This window comes from Protopterus annectens, chromosome 1.part2 (assembly GCF_019279795.1).
Source record: "Protopterus annectens isolate FY-2018-M chromosome 1.part2, PAN1.0, whole genome shotgun sequence".
NCBI lineage: Eukaryota > Metazoa > Chordata > Ceratodontiformes > Protopteridae > Protopterus > Protopterus annectens.
In genome coordinates, this window is record NC_056727.1 from 691,220,821 (window position 1) to 691,239,508 (window position 18,688).

The 18,688-nt window shown below is 42.0% G+C and overlaps 1 protein-coding gene across 8 annotated transcripts in view; it reads left to right on the forward strand.

The window, feature by feature from the left end:
* BIRC6 (baculoviral IAP repeat containing 6) overlaps positions 1-18,688 on the forward strand; it is a 4,524,268-nt gene that overhangs the window by 1,994,399 nt on the left and 2,511,181 nt on the right. For all 8 annotated transcript variants that reach the window (XM_044058419.1, XM_044058463.1, XM_044058448.1 and 5 more), the window contains exon 29: positions 16,543-16,889. In XM_044058419.1, coding sequence (XP_043914354.1) covers positions 16,543-16,889 — 347 coding nt within the window. The remainder of the gene's footprint in view (positions 1-16,542; positions 16,890-18,688) is intronic.

The window sequence follows — 18,688 nt, forward strand, 5'->3', positions numbered from 1 at the left end:
TTGGTCAAAGGCCAGATTACTGTCTATGTATGTTCCCAGATCCATGACTACTAGTTCAGCTCTTAGGGTATCTTATCTGTGGAATAATTAGCTTGGGTGGCATTATTCCCAAAAGGCATTATAATGCATTTCTTGGTATTGAGTTTTAGGTTGTGACTTTGGTACCAGTCATTTGTCTGTTAGACCCTCTTTTAAGATGTTTGTGTCATAGGTGGAATTTGCAATAGCTTCCAATTTGCAGTTGTCTGTGAACTTGGTTAGCCAAAGACTCTTGACATTAGCATTTATCTCTGAGAAGTAGATGCCAAATAGGAGAGGTCCCAGCATTGTGCTATGGGGTACCCCGCTGGTGACTGGTCTCTGTGTATGTGGTATCACCAATCCTGGTTTCCCTGGTCCTGTCTGTAAGCCAGCTAGCAATCCAGCAAGTTATGTAGGTGAATTTGTCAATTATACTTGAGTTTGCTATTGTATCGAATGCGATATCCAGGTCTAGGTAGGTGTTATACACTGATTTCCCCTCATCCATTGCCTTGGTGACCTTCTCAAAGAAGTCCAAGTAAGTAAGTAAAGTAAGATTAGTAGGCATGACCTTTAGACAAAACCAAACTGGGTTGGGTCCATTGCCTGAAGATTGTCTATGTCTTTGTTATCATATCCGTGAAAATTCATTCTGTGGCTTTGCAGGTTAGACTAGTCAGACTAATAAGTCTCTAGTTTCTGGGGTCATTTGATGGTCCACTCTTGTGAAGATGTATAACTGTTTGAGTCTTCTACTCTCATAGTCAGTCTGTTTTGAGGCTATAGTTGAAAAGTGACTTAAGTGTTGCTGATAGGTCTTATTTCAAGCTGTTAAGCAGGCATCCCAAGATATTGATGGGACCCACTGAAGCTGTCTTTTTGGCCTTAGCAAGTGCTGTCACGACTAGCTCCCTGCTAATAGTTGGGGGATTATGCTAGTAGGTATTTTATAGGTGGAGGCAGGGGGAAGTGGGTGGGTGTGAAGTTTGAGCTAAAGCGATCAGCCATCAAACTCACTATGTTGCTTTGCTCAGTGATGCTGGCACCACTGACCGCCAGTTTGAGGTTTTGGACATAGCTGAAGTAGGCCTTGCAATTTTCTTTAGCCCATGAGGCTATCCTGACCTTGTAATTGATTTTGCTGGACTTAATTAGTCCTCTTAGTTTCATGTTTAGTTTAATTGGAGAGCTGCTATCATTATGGGAGTTGCTCTTCCTGATTTTAGCCATGATTTTTTTCCTTTCATTATATACCTTAATAAAGTTAGGATTCCACCAGTGCGATTTGTTTTTATAGTTTGTTTTAGGCTTACTTCTACTAGGTACAGCAACCTCTCTACAGCCATTTACATGGTTGTATAGGGTCTCTATGAACAATTCCACATAGGTGCTGTGATCTTAGGGTTGGGAGGGGCATTGAATTTTGACATACTGTGGCTTAATTGGATATAGTTTGCTTTGGAATAGTTACAGATTTGTTGGGTTTACAGAGTTTTTTTTTTATTTTGATGGAGACAGCTTTGTAGTCCGTCCTCACCAGTGAGGATATGATGGGGGGTGGGGGATGTCGGGGCTGCAGTGCCGTTACATATTGGTGTGATTTCTGAGTACCAGTTGTCCAGTATTTGAAGCTCTGGTGGGTGTGCACACTATATGGTCAAGGGTATTTGTGTTAATAAAGTCCAGGAATCGTGCCTACAAGTATTGGGCAGCGTATTTCCCAGTCTAGAGAGGACTAGTTAGTCTCCCATGAATTTGGGTATTTGGTTATGGGATTCTGTGGGTATAGAGGGTGACCTACAACTTGTTAAGATATGATATGGGACTTTGTCTATGGTGATTTGCACTTTGATAAATTCCATGGCATCTTCCTGTTTAACCAGCGTAGAGTTATACTTGTTGCTGACATAGATCTGAGACTCCTCCACCTTTTGTCCCTGTTGTGCAGTTGATGATCTAAATGTGTGGAAGTCATTGAAGCCTTACACTGCCAGATGACTTTTTGCAGATTTAAACCGCATCTCCGTAATGGCACAGATGTTTATATTCTCCAGAGTGAGGTAAGCTTGTACTGTGTGGAGTTTTAGACTCTTAGCATTGTGTACCAACACCTTTAGATTGCTTTGGGTATTTATTTGCCATGTCAATAGGGTTGTCAGTTTGGTATTGCCTAAGAAAGGCATTAAGGGGGTGGATAAAGTTTTAGCCAATATTCTGAAGTCTGGGGGAGACGGGTGCAGACCATCCTTTGGAAAGCAATGTGGTCTGCTAGCCATGTCCTTCCGTGCTGAAAAGTATTGAATCCCTTTGGAAAGACATCAAAAACTAAACAAATTATTGAAGTCTGTCATCTTTTGTTCATACTATGGAATTGTTCTTGGTGAAGGTGAAATGCTGATCGGTGGAAGGCCCATACCTGCCTGAGACACGCATTCAGAGAGATCAGCAATGTCTGTTATCACATAGTCCAGGAAAGTATGTCTCAGGTCTTTAACACTCTTATAGACTATAATAGAATCATGCTGATTCCTGTGATGTAGTGACTTGAGTGCATTCTTAACTTGGCAGGTCCTGGTTTAAGAGACCACCTGACCATTACCTTCTCTTTGTTCAGTCTGGTGAGTGGGGCATCTGTGTGTGGTACAGTGGAGTCCACTATGACAAGAGTCCTGCGTAATGTATGCTGGGTTGCTTTATGGCTTAGCTCTTGGGGCTCCACTGGGTGTAGGCATATGTATGGTATTTGGTGTTGCTTTGGTGAGTACTTTTAAGATAGCTGAGGATAGGTGTTGCCATTTATAGGCTTAGGAGGTCTTTTAGATTTGGGAAGATTGTTTTTTTAGTGCCACAGCATAGCATAGATTGACCAATGTGTATGTGGTGGATATAATGTGTGTATTCTTGGCAACCTTGTTTGTATGTGAGATTTTTGCCGCCAGTGAAATTGTATATGTGCATCTTTCGTGTACTGTCTTTTTTTAAAGGATTAAATGGTTGTCTGAACATAAGACAATTGCTCCATTGTCTCAGGATGTTCATATCTACCAAGCTAACTTAGGAGACATTTGGAAATTGCATGTCCATATTGTCCAGACCTGTATTTGGGTGAGCTACTGTAGGTCAGGGACTGGGGTTGTACAGCGGTCCTCATGGGTGGTCTGTAGTGTTTGGCACTACACTAGATTAGTTTGTGCTAAGATTGGATAATAGTACTCTTCAGTGTGCAAACTAGCTAGTCTGTCTGCTTATATATTTTTTGGCTTTATAATTTGCACATTCCTCACATCTGTGTTGAAACTTTTTCCCAACCCCCCCTCATTTCCTGCCTTGTCTTTAGCTATATAATTGAGCTAGTGTTGTGTGTCCTGTTAATTAACAATCTGCATTCAAACTGGAACCTTAGTTTGAGAGACAGCCTTACAGAACTATCTGCAAATATATAGAGCTGAGTATACTTTTCTGTATTATTCTGTATTATAGAGCTAAATTGTTTGCTTAGATATCTGTTGTATATATATTTATAGAGAACAGTATATATTTTTTGGCTTTATAATTTGCACATTCCTTACATCTGTGTTGAAACAGTTTTTTCCCACCCCCCTCGCAGCTCTTGGTTGTAGTTTAAATTTGGTGGCTTTTGCAGTGCCCGCCCCACAGTAGATTTGATCTAAGACACTCCCCCAGGCACATCTCTTTACCGCATTCTACCCAATTTGCTTTTAGGCCTTTTTAATTTAATTACATTTTTTCAAACTGTGTGTGGACTAATATTGCTACATATTCAAGTGTGCCAGCTTGCACTGCATGAGAATTGTATTTACTACTGCTTTTGCTACTTTTCTGAAAAAAAAAATCATCTGCTTTTACTGTACTTGTGTTTCTTTCTACTTTATTTTGCTTTTGCATCATCTTAAAAGTACTCAATTGTATTTATTACTGCTTGGTGTAACTCATTCTAAGCCTTTTAGTTTCAACAACTGGCTTCAGACCAGTTGTTTTACATTGAGAGGGTTTGTTGTCTGCACTGTAGTGGCAGAACAGGTAGCTTACATCCTTCTAAGTTGGGAACTGCTGATTGAGGGCTCAGTGTCTGTTATTCTAAAAGTGTATTAATTCTGGTTTAAGCACTTGGGCTTTCAGGCCAGTTATTTTACATTGAGGGCTCGTGGTCTGCACTCTTGTGGGAGGAGAGGCTGGACTCTGCCCTTCTGAGCTGGGAATTTCTGGTTAAAGGCTTATAGTGCATGCATATCTGAACTGCTTCTTACTGAAATTGGTACACCTTGTTTGCTGTAGCATAGACTAGATCCAGGCCTGCTGAATCTAGCTTTGTTTGTATAACTTGAGCACTAATCCAGGCATTCTTTAAATTATTCAGTTGTATTTATTACTGCTTGGTAGTAACTTGATTAAAGTGTAGCTATCATTCTAAGTCTTTTGGATTAAGCACTTGGGCTTCAGACCAGTTGTTTTACATTAGGAAGGTTTGTGGCATGCACTGTGGTGGCAGGACAGGTAGCTTTCATCCTTCTAAGTTGGGAACTGCTGATTGAGAGCTCAGTGTCTGTTATTCCTAAAGTGTGTTAGTTCTGGTTTATGCACTTGGACTTCAGGCCAGTTATTTTACATTAAGAAGGTTCGTGGTCTGCACTGTTGTGGGAGGAGAGGCTGGACTCTGCCCTTCTGAGCTGGGAATTTCTGGTAAAAGGTTTATAGTGCCTGCATATTTGAACTGTTTCTTACTGAAATTGGTACACCTTGTTTGCTGTAGCATAGACTAGATCCAGGCCTGCTGAATCTAGCTTTGTTTGTATGCTTGTTGTTTGTTTGCTTGTTATTTCCCTGGAACGCGGCTTCTCAGCGCTTCAGTGGATCCCTAGTGATATCTGTATTGCTTACTGTACTTATTTCCTTGTTTCACTTGAAAGAAAGTTACTGTTTGTCATTTTTGCATTTAAGTTACCTGTAACACATTGCACTTAAGTTACCTGGCACTTGCTCACTAAAGCAATTATATAAGTCAGCACTAAAAATTAAAAGCACTACACCCTCACTCCCCATTGGCCCTTGTTTTCAATTATAAAGGAATTCCCAATATTATTCTAGCATGTCCAAAGGTCAGTTGTCAATCTCCTCTCCGGTCCAGCTGGTGAACCTGGGAATCTTGAGGCAATGTTACAACTGCCTCATGTACACAGACAACCCTCTCCTCCTCCCAACAAATTCCATCACATGTGAAAGATACAACCATATAGCCAAACTGGAGGCTAAGCTCTCTCAACTCAGTACTGGCATAACCAGTCAGGAGGAGAAGGAAACCACACTCACTACAATTCCAGTCTCACATAGACCTACCACGACAGCAAACCAAACACATAATCACACAAAAACATACTCGGAGGCTCTAAATAAAGATCTGCCTAAGCAGTAGAGACCTCCAAAGCAGACACCCAAGCAACCGCTACCCCAAAACAAAACACGTGCAACACATATCTCACAAAGCCAGTGTGCCGGACAGTCACAGCCCTTAAGGCTAAACAACACACCTGATACACTTGTAATAGGTGACTCTATCGTCAGGCACACTGACGTCCCACTCACCAGGCTGAACAAGGAGAAGGTCACGGTGAGCAGCCTGTCGGGTGCTAGGATCCGCCACATAACACAAGCACTCGGGTCACTCCAAGGCAAGTACAAATATGACTCAGTCATTGTCCATGCTGGTGTGAATGACCTGAGACGTACCTCCCTGGACTACATGAAAAGAGACATAGAGGAGCTCTCTGAGCATGTAGCTCAGGCCGATATGACCCTGACCTTGAGTAGCATCTTACCCTCACCAAGAATGATGCCACAATATGAAGACAAGATGATCAATTTCAACAATTGGCTTAAGTACTGGTGTCATTCAAAGGGGATCCAATGCCTGTCAGCCTGGGATGATATGCTCGACAAGCCATGATGCTTTGCTAGGGACGGCTTGCACCTGTCATCCCTGGGCTTTTGGATATTGGCAAAGGCTTTTGCTACCCCCATAGTGCCTTTTTTAGGCAAGGCTCAAAAGACAAACCCACCTCCATAGGTATCACAAGGGATAAGAAACTGAGTAATGCTACTCAGCGCCAGAAGTCTAAACCTCAAGATGCACGCACTTGAAACTCTCCTTAGCATGGAGAACATCGATATCTGTGCAGTAACAGAAACCTGGTTCAGGGCTCCCAAGAGCACCCCAGCACTACCAGGTTATACCTCATACCATGCTTTTCGGCCCCAAAACTTGGACCGAACCACAAAAGGAGGGGGAGTATCGATATTCATCAAAGATACCCACACCTCCAGGTTGGTGGCAAAGCACGAAGCATCAGAGACTATCCATGTGCAACTAACAGTGGGTAAAACTGCCTTCCAGTTTATAGCCTGCTACAGACCACCCCTCCCAAACACAGGAACCCCACTCGGCCTTCCTGAGAACACTGGAAAATATGAAGGTCTCTCCAAACACCATTATATTGGGCGACTTCAACTACCCAAACATAGACTGGGAGCATTACTCTAGCTCCAACACCCTAGCCCAAAGGTTCCTAGAATTCATAAACTCAAATGCTATGGAACAACTTGTTACCACTCCCACAAGACGGGAAAACATACTGGACCTGATCATCACCAACATGGGGACTCTATGCTCCAGACCAGAAGTGTATCCCTCACTGGTAAGATCAGACCATAAACTGATCTCACTGGATATTCACATCCCGACCCCACCCCTTGCCCAGAAAACCACAGTGAAAAACTTCTCTAAAGCAATTTTCACACTCCTCAAAACCGAGGTGGAATCCTTCAAAGCCCCCGGGCCTGTGGAAAATACGGCCCAGACCGCAGAATCCTTTATAAATGCATTCTATGGACACCTTCAGGAATGCATGGATCATGCAATCCCAAATAAAACCAAGACCCAATCCTCCAAAGGCAGATGTCCTGTCTGGTGGACCCCAGCCATAAACAAACTATACAATAGAAGGAGGAAGCTACTACATGATGGAGCAAAATCCCAAAAAGGGAAGGCATCTCTGATCAGTATTAGCAAAAAACTAAGGGCACTCATAAAATCATCTAAGGCCAGCTTCGAGAGAAAAATTGCACAGGACACTAAGGATAATCACAAGGCTTTCTTTAGTTATGTTAGGAACCTGGGTGGGAATTCCCAGATATGCTCAGAATTAGTCCAAAATGACAAAAATACACCGAACCCACAGACATTGCCAACATCCTAGCTGACAGGTTCAGCAAACTCCCCCACCAAAAGGGCAAATATCTATCCCAGCAGAGTGCTGCCCCCCTGACATCTCAGATGCTCAGGTAAGAGCCGCCCTCTCCAAAGCAAAAAAACACAGCATCAATGGGACCAGACGGTGTCCCGGGCTGCATCCTGCATGAACTCCAAGAAGAGCTAAACCCAAACATAAAACTACTGTTCAAGCTCAGCCTTACTACAGGATATGTACCCAAAGAGTGGCGTACAGCAACAGTGGTCCCTCTCCACAAAGGTGGTGCCTCAACGGACCCTGGAAACTATCGCCCCATAAGCCTGACTAGCTTGGTCTGCAAAGCTATGTAAAGGATCATCATGGACCTCATACATAAAGATATTGGGGACCTACAGACACTGGATCCTACCCAGTTCGGCTTTGTTAAGGGCAGATCCTGCCTCTTAAACCTGGTCGACTTCTTTGAAACAGTCACCAAGGCCATTGACGAAGGGATGGTGGTCCACACAGCCTACCTGGACCTCGCAAAAGCCTTCGATACAATACCCCACTCGGGCATTATAGATAAGCTCACCAGCTTAAATATAAACCCCTATGTCACTTGATGGGTTGCAAACTGGCTCAAGGACAGAACCCACATGGTTAGAATTGCTGGAGCCATGTCGGACTCCAAGCCAGTTACAAGTGGCGTCCCACAAGGCTCAGTCCTGGGACCTCTCTTGTTCGGTATATATTTTCCGGAGGTACAGGCCAACACAGAAGGACTGTGGCTGACCAAGTTCGCAGATGACTGCAAACTGGGCGCCATAATCGACTCTCCAGCCGACACAAGCATCCTTCAAAAGGACCTCATAGAAACAGACAACTGGTGCTAGAGCCATGGCCTCAAGCTAAACGCCAAAAAGTGTATAGTCATCCCCTTTGGCAAAAACAAAGTGCCCACAAATTACCACATAGGTGGTAGTCCATTAAGTACAGAAGAAGTAATTAGGGACCTGGGGACCCAAGTTGATAGCAATCTCTCATTTGACAACCACGTGGCCAAAGTGGTTAGAAAAACATTTTATGTAGCCCACCTAATCATGAAGGGATTCACATCTAAATTAGGGGAGGTCATCGTGCCTCTTTACTCATCCCTCATCAGGCCCATAATCGAGTACAATGCCCCTTTTGGGATGTACCTTACCAAACATCTGCAGCAACTGGAAAGACCCCAAAAGTAACTCACCAAGAGGATCAAAGGGCTCAAACAGATACCATACGCTGCCCAGTTAAAGAAACTCCAGCTCTACTCAGTGGCATACCGCCTGCTCAGAGGTGACCTGTGCCTGACGTATAAAGCCATGTCCAACCCGGAATTAAGGGACATGCTGCACCTCAAAAAATCCAAATCCTATCCAGCTACACGCCCGAGAGACTTGAACCTCAGCACTGAAATAAATAGGACATGCTGGAGGGACAGATTCATAACCCAGAGGCTCCCTTCACTCTGGAATAAAATCCCAGTCCAGGTTAGGCAGAGTCCCTCATTGACTCTATTCAAGAGGAATCTTGATGAGTGGATGGGAGATATCACTTCTGTGTCACTGTTAGACAGAGGCACAGTATACTAACCTCGAGAAAGGGCATAGCAAAATTAATTTAAAATGAGTCGCGAAAGCCAAACATTCTCTGGCTAGGCTTATAAATGCCCTAGGGCAGATAGCCTAGTATGAACCTATGAACCTATGTTGGGTTTGTTTTAGCCACACTAAGTTACAGGTTTCTGTTCTAAGGGAAGTTTTACAGATAAAATGTAGATGTTCTTCATGTTTCACTGTTGCAGTCATTACATTTGGATAATCTGCTGGCAGGTTGCCCTCAGTCGGCCTGAATTCCAAAGTTTTGGGTCCTGCGTTGGTTGCTGTCTCCTCTTCCATGATCTCAGGTTGTCAGGGGTATAAAACAAGCAGCCAACGCCATTTTCTTTGGTCTTTCTTTCCGCGCGGTGCCCGAAGCAGAAGCATTTCGCAAGTGCCGGTCGGCCGACTCCTGAAAATTTTCAAGTTTGAGTTTCAGAACTGAAGTCTTCACTAAAGCTAAGAACCCCGTCGGGGAAACTTTTTTTCTTGCTCCTTACCAATGTCAGAAAAAGTTAATAGATGTATTACTTGTGGGAAGCTAATGCCTCATAAGGATGTCCATTTATACTGTATTCCTTGCCTAGGCCCTGATCACAACATGCCTGGCTGTCAGTTTAGTGCTAGATTTAACCAATGCACTATTAAGCACCGGTATATTTTTGCCTCAAAGTATTTTGGAAACAGATTTAACTACACAGAAATGTCGTCGGATAGCAATCCGATTAATGGAGTACATAAAAAACGCAAAGAAAAGGACTGAGACAGACAGTCGAGGTCCAAAACTGACGAAGTTTCTCCTAAGCCAGTCGCCGGTTTGCCGGTACTCAGTGAGACGCATTCGCAGCCCCTGATACCCGCTACTTTAGAGTCGCAGGCCCCTACTGAGATCCATGTGGTGTCCGGCACTCCACGAGATACTCAAAGTATTGGACCCACGGATGAATCTCCCTTGGATGTGTCCAGAGCCGCTGAGCAGGCACTGGCTTCTGAGGGTGTATTCAGGCCTCAACATTTTTATATCAAACCGACGACAGCTGCAAAACCAAAGAAAAAAGCAACTTCTAAAACTAAAAAAAAGACGCATGAGCCACGTGGACAGGCCGCTGTGCCTAAAAAATAGATGATCAAAATGGCTGAGGACCTTATTACCTTGATCAGGGGTTCCCATCCCCCTCCTGATAAAGAGGCCTAGGCAAGACACTGATTATGAATCTTCAGATCAGGGTTCTGTTTCTTCTGATTCCTCTTCTGATCAGGAATTATCTATACCTCCCTATGAGGATTCTGATGCAGAGGAGTCTATACCATCTGCATCATCTCCTGAGGATTATTCATTTGGAGAAACCTTGCATACTTTGAGGGAGCATTTTCACTGGGAGAGTCAAGATTTCTCAGAATCAAAAAAAGAGGCTCAGGGATTTCCTCCTTCTCTCTCAGCACAGGCCTTTACCCATACCCCCTGTTTTAGACATTGTGGATGATGTGTTTTCGGAGTTAAGCTTGACCCCAGACTCCTTACCTCCGGCTCCCAGTAAGCCTGACAGATATTACAGGGTCCCTGACTCACACAAATTTTATTTAGAAACCCTGCTGCTGATCCTGAAACTATTTCACCGGGTCCAAAGGGAGTTAAGTCCTCAACAGCAAAAAATCCTACCCCCTCTGACAAAGATTCAAGGGCATTGGATAGATGGGGAAAAAAGGTTTATACGTCTACAACCTTGGCAATTAGGGCCTTAAACTGACATTTTCATATGCTCAAGTATCAACAACATGTTATGGGATTGCTGAAATAGAAAATGATGTTGATTTCTGAATGTGCAGAAAATAAAGAATTTCAGGAATTATTGCATGCAGCTGAACAGGTTGGAAAGCATACTTTGCAATGTGGTTTTGATTCCTTAGAGGCCTCCTGCAGCGCTGCAGTTACTGGATCTGTGATTAGGAGGCATGCCTGGCTAAAAGAGCAGAATTTGCCTGATCATGTTAAAGCTAAATTACTGGATGCACCTTTACAGCATGATACTCTGTTTGGTATTAAGGCAGAAGAGGTTTTAAAGTAAATGGAAGACAAAACTAAGTCTATGCAAACTGTAAAAGACTTCTTACAAGTACAGCTACCAAGATTCAGTAGACACTGGCCTACAAAAAATTGGTCCTTTCCTGTGTCAGACAGAGCTCAAAGGGGCACATCCAGACACCCTAATGGTTCCAGATACCAGGCACAAGATTCTTACAGGTCAAAGCAATGGGGTGCTTCTACCTCCAAATCTGGAGGAGATAAAGCACAAACCTACAGAAAACAGTCTCAATGACTTCCCTCTACCTTCACCAAGCACTTAACTTTTGGCAGCACCCTTAGGGGGAAAATTAGCAGTTTTTGCTCAAAATTGGCAGTTAATAACCCAGGACAAGTGGGTGCTAAACATAGTATCACAGGTATACAAATTCCATTTCCATACTCTGCCAATGGCAAACGGTTGGCCGGATCTGCCAAAACAATCAATGGGCAGAGGCACAGAAACAGGTTACGTCCCTCATGGATGTGGGGGCCATTCAGCCAGTACCAGAACAGGAAAAAGGACAAGGTTTTTACTCAAGACTGTTCTTGGTACCCAGAAAGGACAAGGCCTGGTGGCCAATACTGGTTTTATCAATTTTGAACACATACTTGGACATTCCAAAATTCAAAATGCTGATGCTGGGCAAGAATGCTTGGCTGGTGACATTGGACCTAAAAGAGGCATACCTGCATGTCCCAGTAAGGCAGTCGTGCAGAAGATACCTCAGATTCAAGGCTGGCTTAATGCATTACCAATTCTCTGCACTGCCCTTTGGCTTATCTACTGCGTCCAGGGTCTTTACAAAATGTCTGGCACCAGTACTTGCTTTTTGCAGACAAAGAAGTATACAAATATACCCTTACTTGGACGACTGTCTCATTCAAGCAGAGAACAAGGACATTCTTCTTCAACACCTGGCATTTGTGAAAAGGCTTCTAACATGCCTATGGTACACAGTAAACGAAAAGAAATCACAACTGGTACCCTCTCAAAACATAACATTCCTGAGTGCAAGCTTGAATACAACTGCCCAAATGGCTAACCTCATGCCAGACAAACAAAGGCAACTGACTACTTACTTCAAACTAATGGCAACAAAAACCCAGTTATCTACAAGACAAACTCTGCAGGCTTTGGGCTTCATGGCATCCTGCATCCTACTGATTCCATATGCAAGACTGCATATGAAGAAACTTCAATGGTACCTAAAATGTTTATGGAGTCAACATTGTCACAGTCTGGAAACAATGATTCCTCTCATTCCTGCCTACAACAGGAGTTTCTATGGTGGGCAAAGGCATGTCACCAAAACATGGGACAGACCTTCACTCTTCCTCCTGCCAGTCAAACCTTAACAACAGATGCATCAGATTATGCCTGGGGGGCCCACATGGCGGGAAGATGCATTCAGGTCATATGGAACCCAAAAGAAATGCATCTACATATCAACCTAAAAGAGATGCTAGCTGTTCAAAATGCCCTGACAGCCTTCAAGGACTTACTTCATCTAGGACAACTACTGATAAAGACGGACAACACCACGGTTATGTGGTATATAAACAGGTAGGGGGGCACGCACTCATACCCCCTTTGCAGACTAGCCATGGCACTGTGGGACACAGCTTTGACTTACCAAATACATTTTCAAGCTCAATTCCTGCCAGGAAAACAAAATACTCTGGCAGACGATTTAAGCAGAAACCTTATGGACCCTCACAAGTGGAAACTAGATCCACAAGTCTTCAGCTTGATAACAAAGTAATGGGGGAGCCTGGGTATAGATCTGTTTGCCTCTCCTCAAAGTAATCAGTTGAAAAGATTCTGCACAAGGACTTATCACAGACAAGCATGGAAAGTGGACGTCCTGTCCTTCAGTTGGAAAAACCTATCAGTTTACGCCTTTCCTCCTCTGCCTCTTCTTCCCAGGGTCCTACTAAAAGTCAGACAAGAGAAACCAAAGATGATACTAATTGCCCCAGACTGGCCCTGCCAATACTGGTATCCAGTCCTAATGAACTTGTCTCAATACCCAGCTTGGACCTTACCTCAAAGACCTCAACTACTGTCCCAGAAAAACAATCAGATCCTGCACAATCAACTCCAGACACTGAACCTGGCAGCATGGCTGATGATGTAGTTATACAAACAACACCTCTCAGTAAAGCTGTGATGGATGTCATTTTGGAAGCCAGAAGGCCCAGTACTAGAAAGTCTTATGCTGCTAAATGGAAGAGATTCTGTGCTTGGAATCGAGCACAAGGAACTGATAAAGCAGAACCAAATATTCCTGAGATATTACAATACTTGACTGAGATGCTTGACGAAGGCCCATCTTTCTCATCAATTAAAATCCATGCCTCTGCCATTTCGGCTCATTACAATACAGAGCCACCAATCTTTTCTCATCCTTTACTAAAGCAGTATCTTAGAGGAGCCAGAAATTTAAGGCCTCCTAGAAGATCACCAATTCCTGCATGGGACCTCAATTATGTGTTGGAAAAGCTCACCCTGCCTCCATTTGAACCAGCTGCTACTGCTGATATAAAGTTCTTATCATGGAAAACAGCTCTGCTACTAGCAATTATTTCAGCAAGAAGAGTTTTAGAGCTACAGGCCCTCATGGCTGTGGAGCCTTTTATCATATTTTACCCAGACAGGGTGTCTTTGAGGACAAATCCTTCATTTATGCCTAAGGTGGTTTCCAGTATGGCTCTTAACCAAACTATTCATCTGCCAACATTTTATCCAAATCTGCAGAACAATGAGAGATAATTCTGCATTCCTTGGATGTACACAGACAGCTACGATTCTACTTGAGCAGGACTAAAGCTCTAAGAAAAACTGAGCAGTTACTAGTGACATATGCTGCAGGATCAGAAGGAAAGGCTCTTTCAAAGCAGACTATTTCAAAGTGGATAAACCACTGCATTCGTTTCTGCTACTTACACCATGGCAAACCTGTGCCCAAGGGCATTAGGTCTCATTCCACCAGAGCTGCAGCTACTTCAGCAGCCTTTCCCAGAGGAGTACCAACCAAAGACATTCTAGAGGCTGCTACTTGGAGTTCAGTTCACACCTTTACAAAGCATTATCATTTGCTTCTGGATTTGCCACTGCAGTTCTGCAGGGCCTTATAGCTGCACCTAATGCTGTTTAGCTCCAGCCTCCCATCCATAGCTTTGGGATTCTACCCAAATGTAATGACTGCAACAGTGAAACACGAAGAACATAGTACAGCTGTGTACACTTACCATAAATGTAGATGTTCGAGTGTATTGACTGTTGCAGTCCAGGTTACCCGCCCGCCATCCCTCCTTTCAATCTGGAGTTTATCGTTCCTTCTCTATCTTCTACAACCTGTGTGGTGTATTTGCTTGTAGATGAAGGTAAAGTTTATATTGATGCATGCATATGTAGTTTTTATATATATATATGTATATATATATATATTTATATATATGTATATATATATATATTTATATATATATTTTGTTGCTATCTTTTTGGGGGCACCTGACATCTGGGGCAAGAAAAACTAAAGAAAATGTCGTTGGCTGCTTGTTTTATACCCCTGATGACCTGACGTCATGGAAGAGGAGACAGCAACCGATGCAGGACCCAAGACTTTGGAATTCAGGCCGACTGAGGGCAACCTGCCAGCAGATTACCCAAATGTAATGACTGTAGCAGTGAATACACTCGAACATCTACATTTATGGTAAGTGTACACAACTGTACTTTTCTGGGTGCTTGTTTGTACAGGGCACTGCTATGTGTTGATTTAATAACACCAAGAAAGATAGTGTGTGAGTGTAATGCTACAGCAAAACAACTTAAGCTACCTTGAGAAGACAGTTTGAAGAATTGGTGACCTTTGTAATGATTTAAAGGCAAAATCAACAAATAAAGCAAAAATAAAGCAGTCACACTCTAAACAGAAGTTGCTGTTAAAAAGTGGATGATAAGTGTGGCATACAAATATTGTATGATATGATAACCATAATAATCAAAGATTGGAAGAGTGAATCAAAAGGCAGTATGCAAAGTAACAATGGTAGGACTTTGTATGGATCCCAAGTATGCTGTACAGTGAAGGGTATTCAGCATTTTTGCTTTGAAATGTTTACACATATTCCTCAAGCACACACAAAATAATTTTTTTCAATAGGTAGCAAATTTTGGAGGTTTGATAAGAAAGAGAGTGGTAATTGGGAACATGTGTTATGGGAATATAATGAGTTGTCAGATTAAAAAAAACTCCCCGAGTAGTTTGTTAGAAATGTTGAGGGAGGAGCTGTTTATAACTAAGGAAATGGTTCTTTTAAGCTGGGATGTAGGATATAGTATGGCCGTACTAAGTTTAATGCTGTTGTCTGCTAAAAAATCAATTACTAGAAATGAAGATCTAAATCAACTAACTGAAGTACTAAATATTGTAAAGGAGGGTTGGTATGTTAAGCCTGTTCTACTTTGTATTGTCTTACTGTTTCTACAAACTTATTGAGATAATACTTTGCTTTAGCAAACGTTTAGTTGCCATCTTAAAGTTGTAGTCTGTTTTTCAGTGAGACAACTTTACTGTGTCACCCTTACTTAACGTGAGTAGTGTGGATTGGATCTTTGATGGTTTCTTTATATTGATCAAGATAACATACTTTGAGTTGCACTTTTCCATAAATTCATTTCTAAAAAGCATTGTTTAAAACTCCTCCAAAAAAGCCTCCATACCCTCCTAAATTGCTTATACCAACTCCATGCAGCTGAATTACAGTGGAGAAAAAGCGGAAAAAAACTCCAAAATTGTACAGCCAGTTTGCACAGTACAATGTAATACCCTGAGTTTAAATGAACAGGAGCTTTCACTTTTTTCTGTTTTACAAAAAAAAAAAAAAAAAACAATCCATCAATCCTTAATGAACAGCATATATGACCGCCTTTGACAAGTACCCATCTTATCTGGTGGACATTGGACCCTTATATTATTTCTGTCAGGTGTAGAATTTTGCTCTGTGCCTTGGCACTGAGAACTGGAAACTGCATGTTGGCATTCTGACATTTTCTGTTCCAGTGACGATACAGCCAGATAATTAGAAAGCTTTAACTGCTTAGTAGAAACTTCCTGAAGACCATTACCTTAAACAGGCTATATACCCATATGAGGCTGTACAGAAGACATAAATTGACTTGTACATCTGTGATTTGGAGCACTTCACAGAGCTGCACTTCTGTCATTTGTTGGTGTACTGCAGAAAGTAGTGGGATAGGGGAGAAACTATATACGTTTGGGATGGACAAAACATGGAAATACTTAAAATGAAAGATTGCATTTAACTGAAATGTCTTGAAGTTGTAAAAGTAGATAGATGTATGCAGAAATACTGCACTTTGGGTAGTTTTAATGAAAATCTAGCAAAATCTAGGTAAGGCTCATAAGGAATAGTTGCTGGAAGGAGGTGGTGTTGGTTCGCTACATTTTCAATATGAAAATGATCGTCTTTAAGATATTTAAATACAGCAACAGTACCATGAAAAATGCTGGTTTTAAAATTAATTTATTCTTTGTGTTTTTAGGTACAATTTAGCTTGCCATAGGCTGGAAACCTTGTTGCAGAACATTGATCTGCCACCACTCAACAGTGCCAACAATGCACAGTATTTTTTACGAAAGCCAGATAAGGCAGTAGAAGAGGATAGCCGTGTATTCTCCGCATATCAAGACTGCATTCAGTTGCAGCTGCAGCTCAATTTAGCCCATCATGCTGTTCAAAGACTCAAGGTGGCCCTTGGAGCCAGCAGAAGGTCCCTTGCTGAAGCTGGAGATCCTCAAGATGTAATACAGAACTCCTCCACTGAACAACTGAGAACCATTGTCAGATATTTGCTGGATACATTGCTTAGCCTTCTTCACTCATCCAGTGGTTAGTAAAGTTTTCAAATTACAAAGCAAGACATATTCAGTTAGTACTAATCAGATGCTGCTGTGAAGGGAAAAAATCATCCTTTTGACTTGTGTAATATTATAGAAAGTTAAAAGGAAATGTTTTTTTTGCCTTTGCTAAAGTTTAACTGTATTCACTAATGTGAGCAGTATCTATCAATCTGTTATTTTTAGGTGAATTGGTATTTGCAGGTTTATTCATATGTTAATTTCATGGTTAAAACCTAGAAATTCAGCACTATTCATTCAGACAGTTGGACCATTGAGTTTGACTATAGAATCTTGCATTGTCTTTCTGTATGTTTTTTCCCCACTCCTCGTCCTTGTCTTCAACTACAGTCATATTTTTCTGTGGTGATTTGCATGTCTGTGTCTTAGTTTGAGAGAAAGTATTTACTCAGATCTGATGCTGTCTATTTTCGTCTGGTTCAACAAGGGGGGGTGTATCTACCAAGCTCTGTGCCTTATACTAGAGTATGGGATCTGAGAGCTTTGACTCCTCCCCTACCCATGATTTCTGATGTCCCCAGATCTCATTTGTCGCCTGTTAAACCAAGTCTGTTTCCTGAGAGCTGCAAAGCTAACATGATAAATAGTAGTTATTTTTGATTCAGATCTTTACTCCTTTACAGTAGTTGTTAGTTTTCCTTTTAGCTAAAAATTAGTATATTAATTTGGGTTTGTTAGATAGCCCCTTTATGTGATAGAATTTTCTACTCGACTTATCCATATAGATGTGGATCTAATTATAGATAGTAGTTAAATTAGACACAGCATTATTGTCTTTATACATGTATGTGTGTGTGTGTGTGTGTGTATATATATATATATATATATATATATATATATATTGATATATATATATATATATATATATATATATATGTATGTATATTGATAGATATATAGATAGATATGATTTATTATCAAAAAGTTGAACATCAAAAAATAAATCTCTTCACTTGATCAAACTGATATTCCGAATTTGGAAGAATCATTTCTACGGAATGTTGAAAATCATCACCACGACGTCCACATTTGAGCAAGTTTGGAATGTCAGGAGGTGACGTCAAGACCCTCAGGAAGTTGTGCTGAAGCTGCTGTATGAATTGTACGTCTACAGCACAAGTTATTACAGTTTTGCATGGTGGAGTCCCCCTGCATCCCTCATGTGGGAAGACTGTGGCCCCCAGACTCCCTGCAAATTATATGTTCCAACTCTACGATTGCACTACAGTGAAAAAAAGGGTAAATTTCCCAGTCCTCACTGTAGTGCCATCTGTTATCAGAACTGTCATTCAGTAAAGTGCATTCTAACATTTTCAGAATGGCATTATGGAAACTGGAAAAGACTCATTCAACCATCCCAGTTTCACATCTCTTAGGGCTGATGTCCTCCACTATTACCCTGGTTTCATTAGCAAGATATCACTTGGGAGTCCTACAGTGGACATTAGCAGTACAGTGGTCAGAAATGTCACCCCTTCACACCAGAATCAGACTTAGTTATGCAGAAATAACATAAATTGGTAGATTACTTCCCCATCAGTAATATAGAGCAGATCCTTTTGCCCACTTTCTCCCAGGGCCACAGTCACCAAGGACACCTCCCTTCTATGATGGGGCATTTTGAAGGGAAGATAGTTAAAAGGATGTGGTCATCAACAGATGCCAGACTTCACATCAGTGTCTTGGAGATAAGTGGTACTCCTAGTGCTGCAGGCCTTTCAGGGCCTCCTACCCTAGGATGTGATCGCTTTTCACACACAATATGTCAAT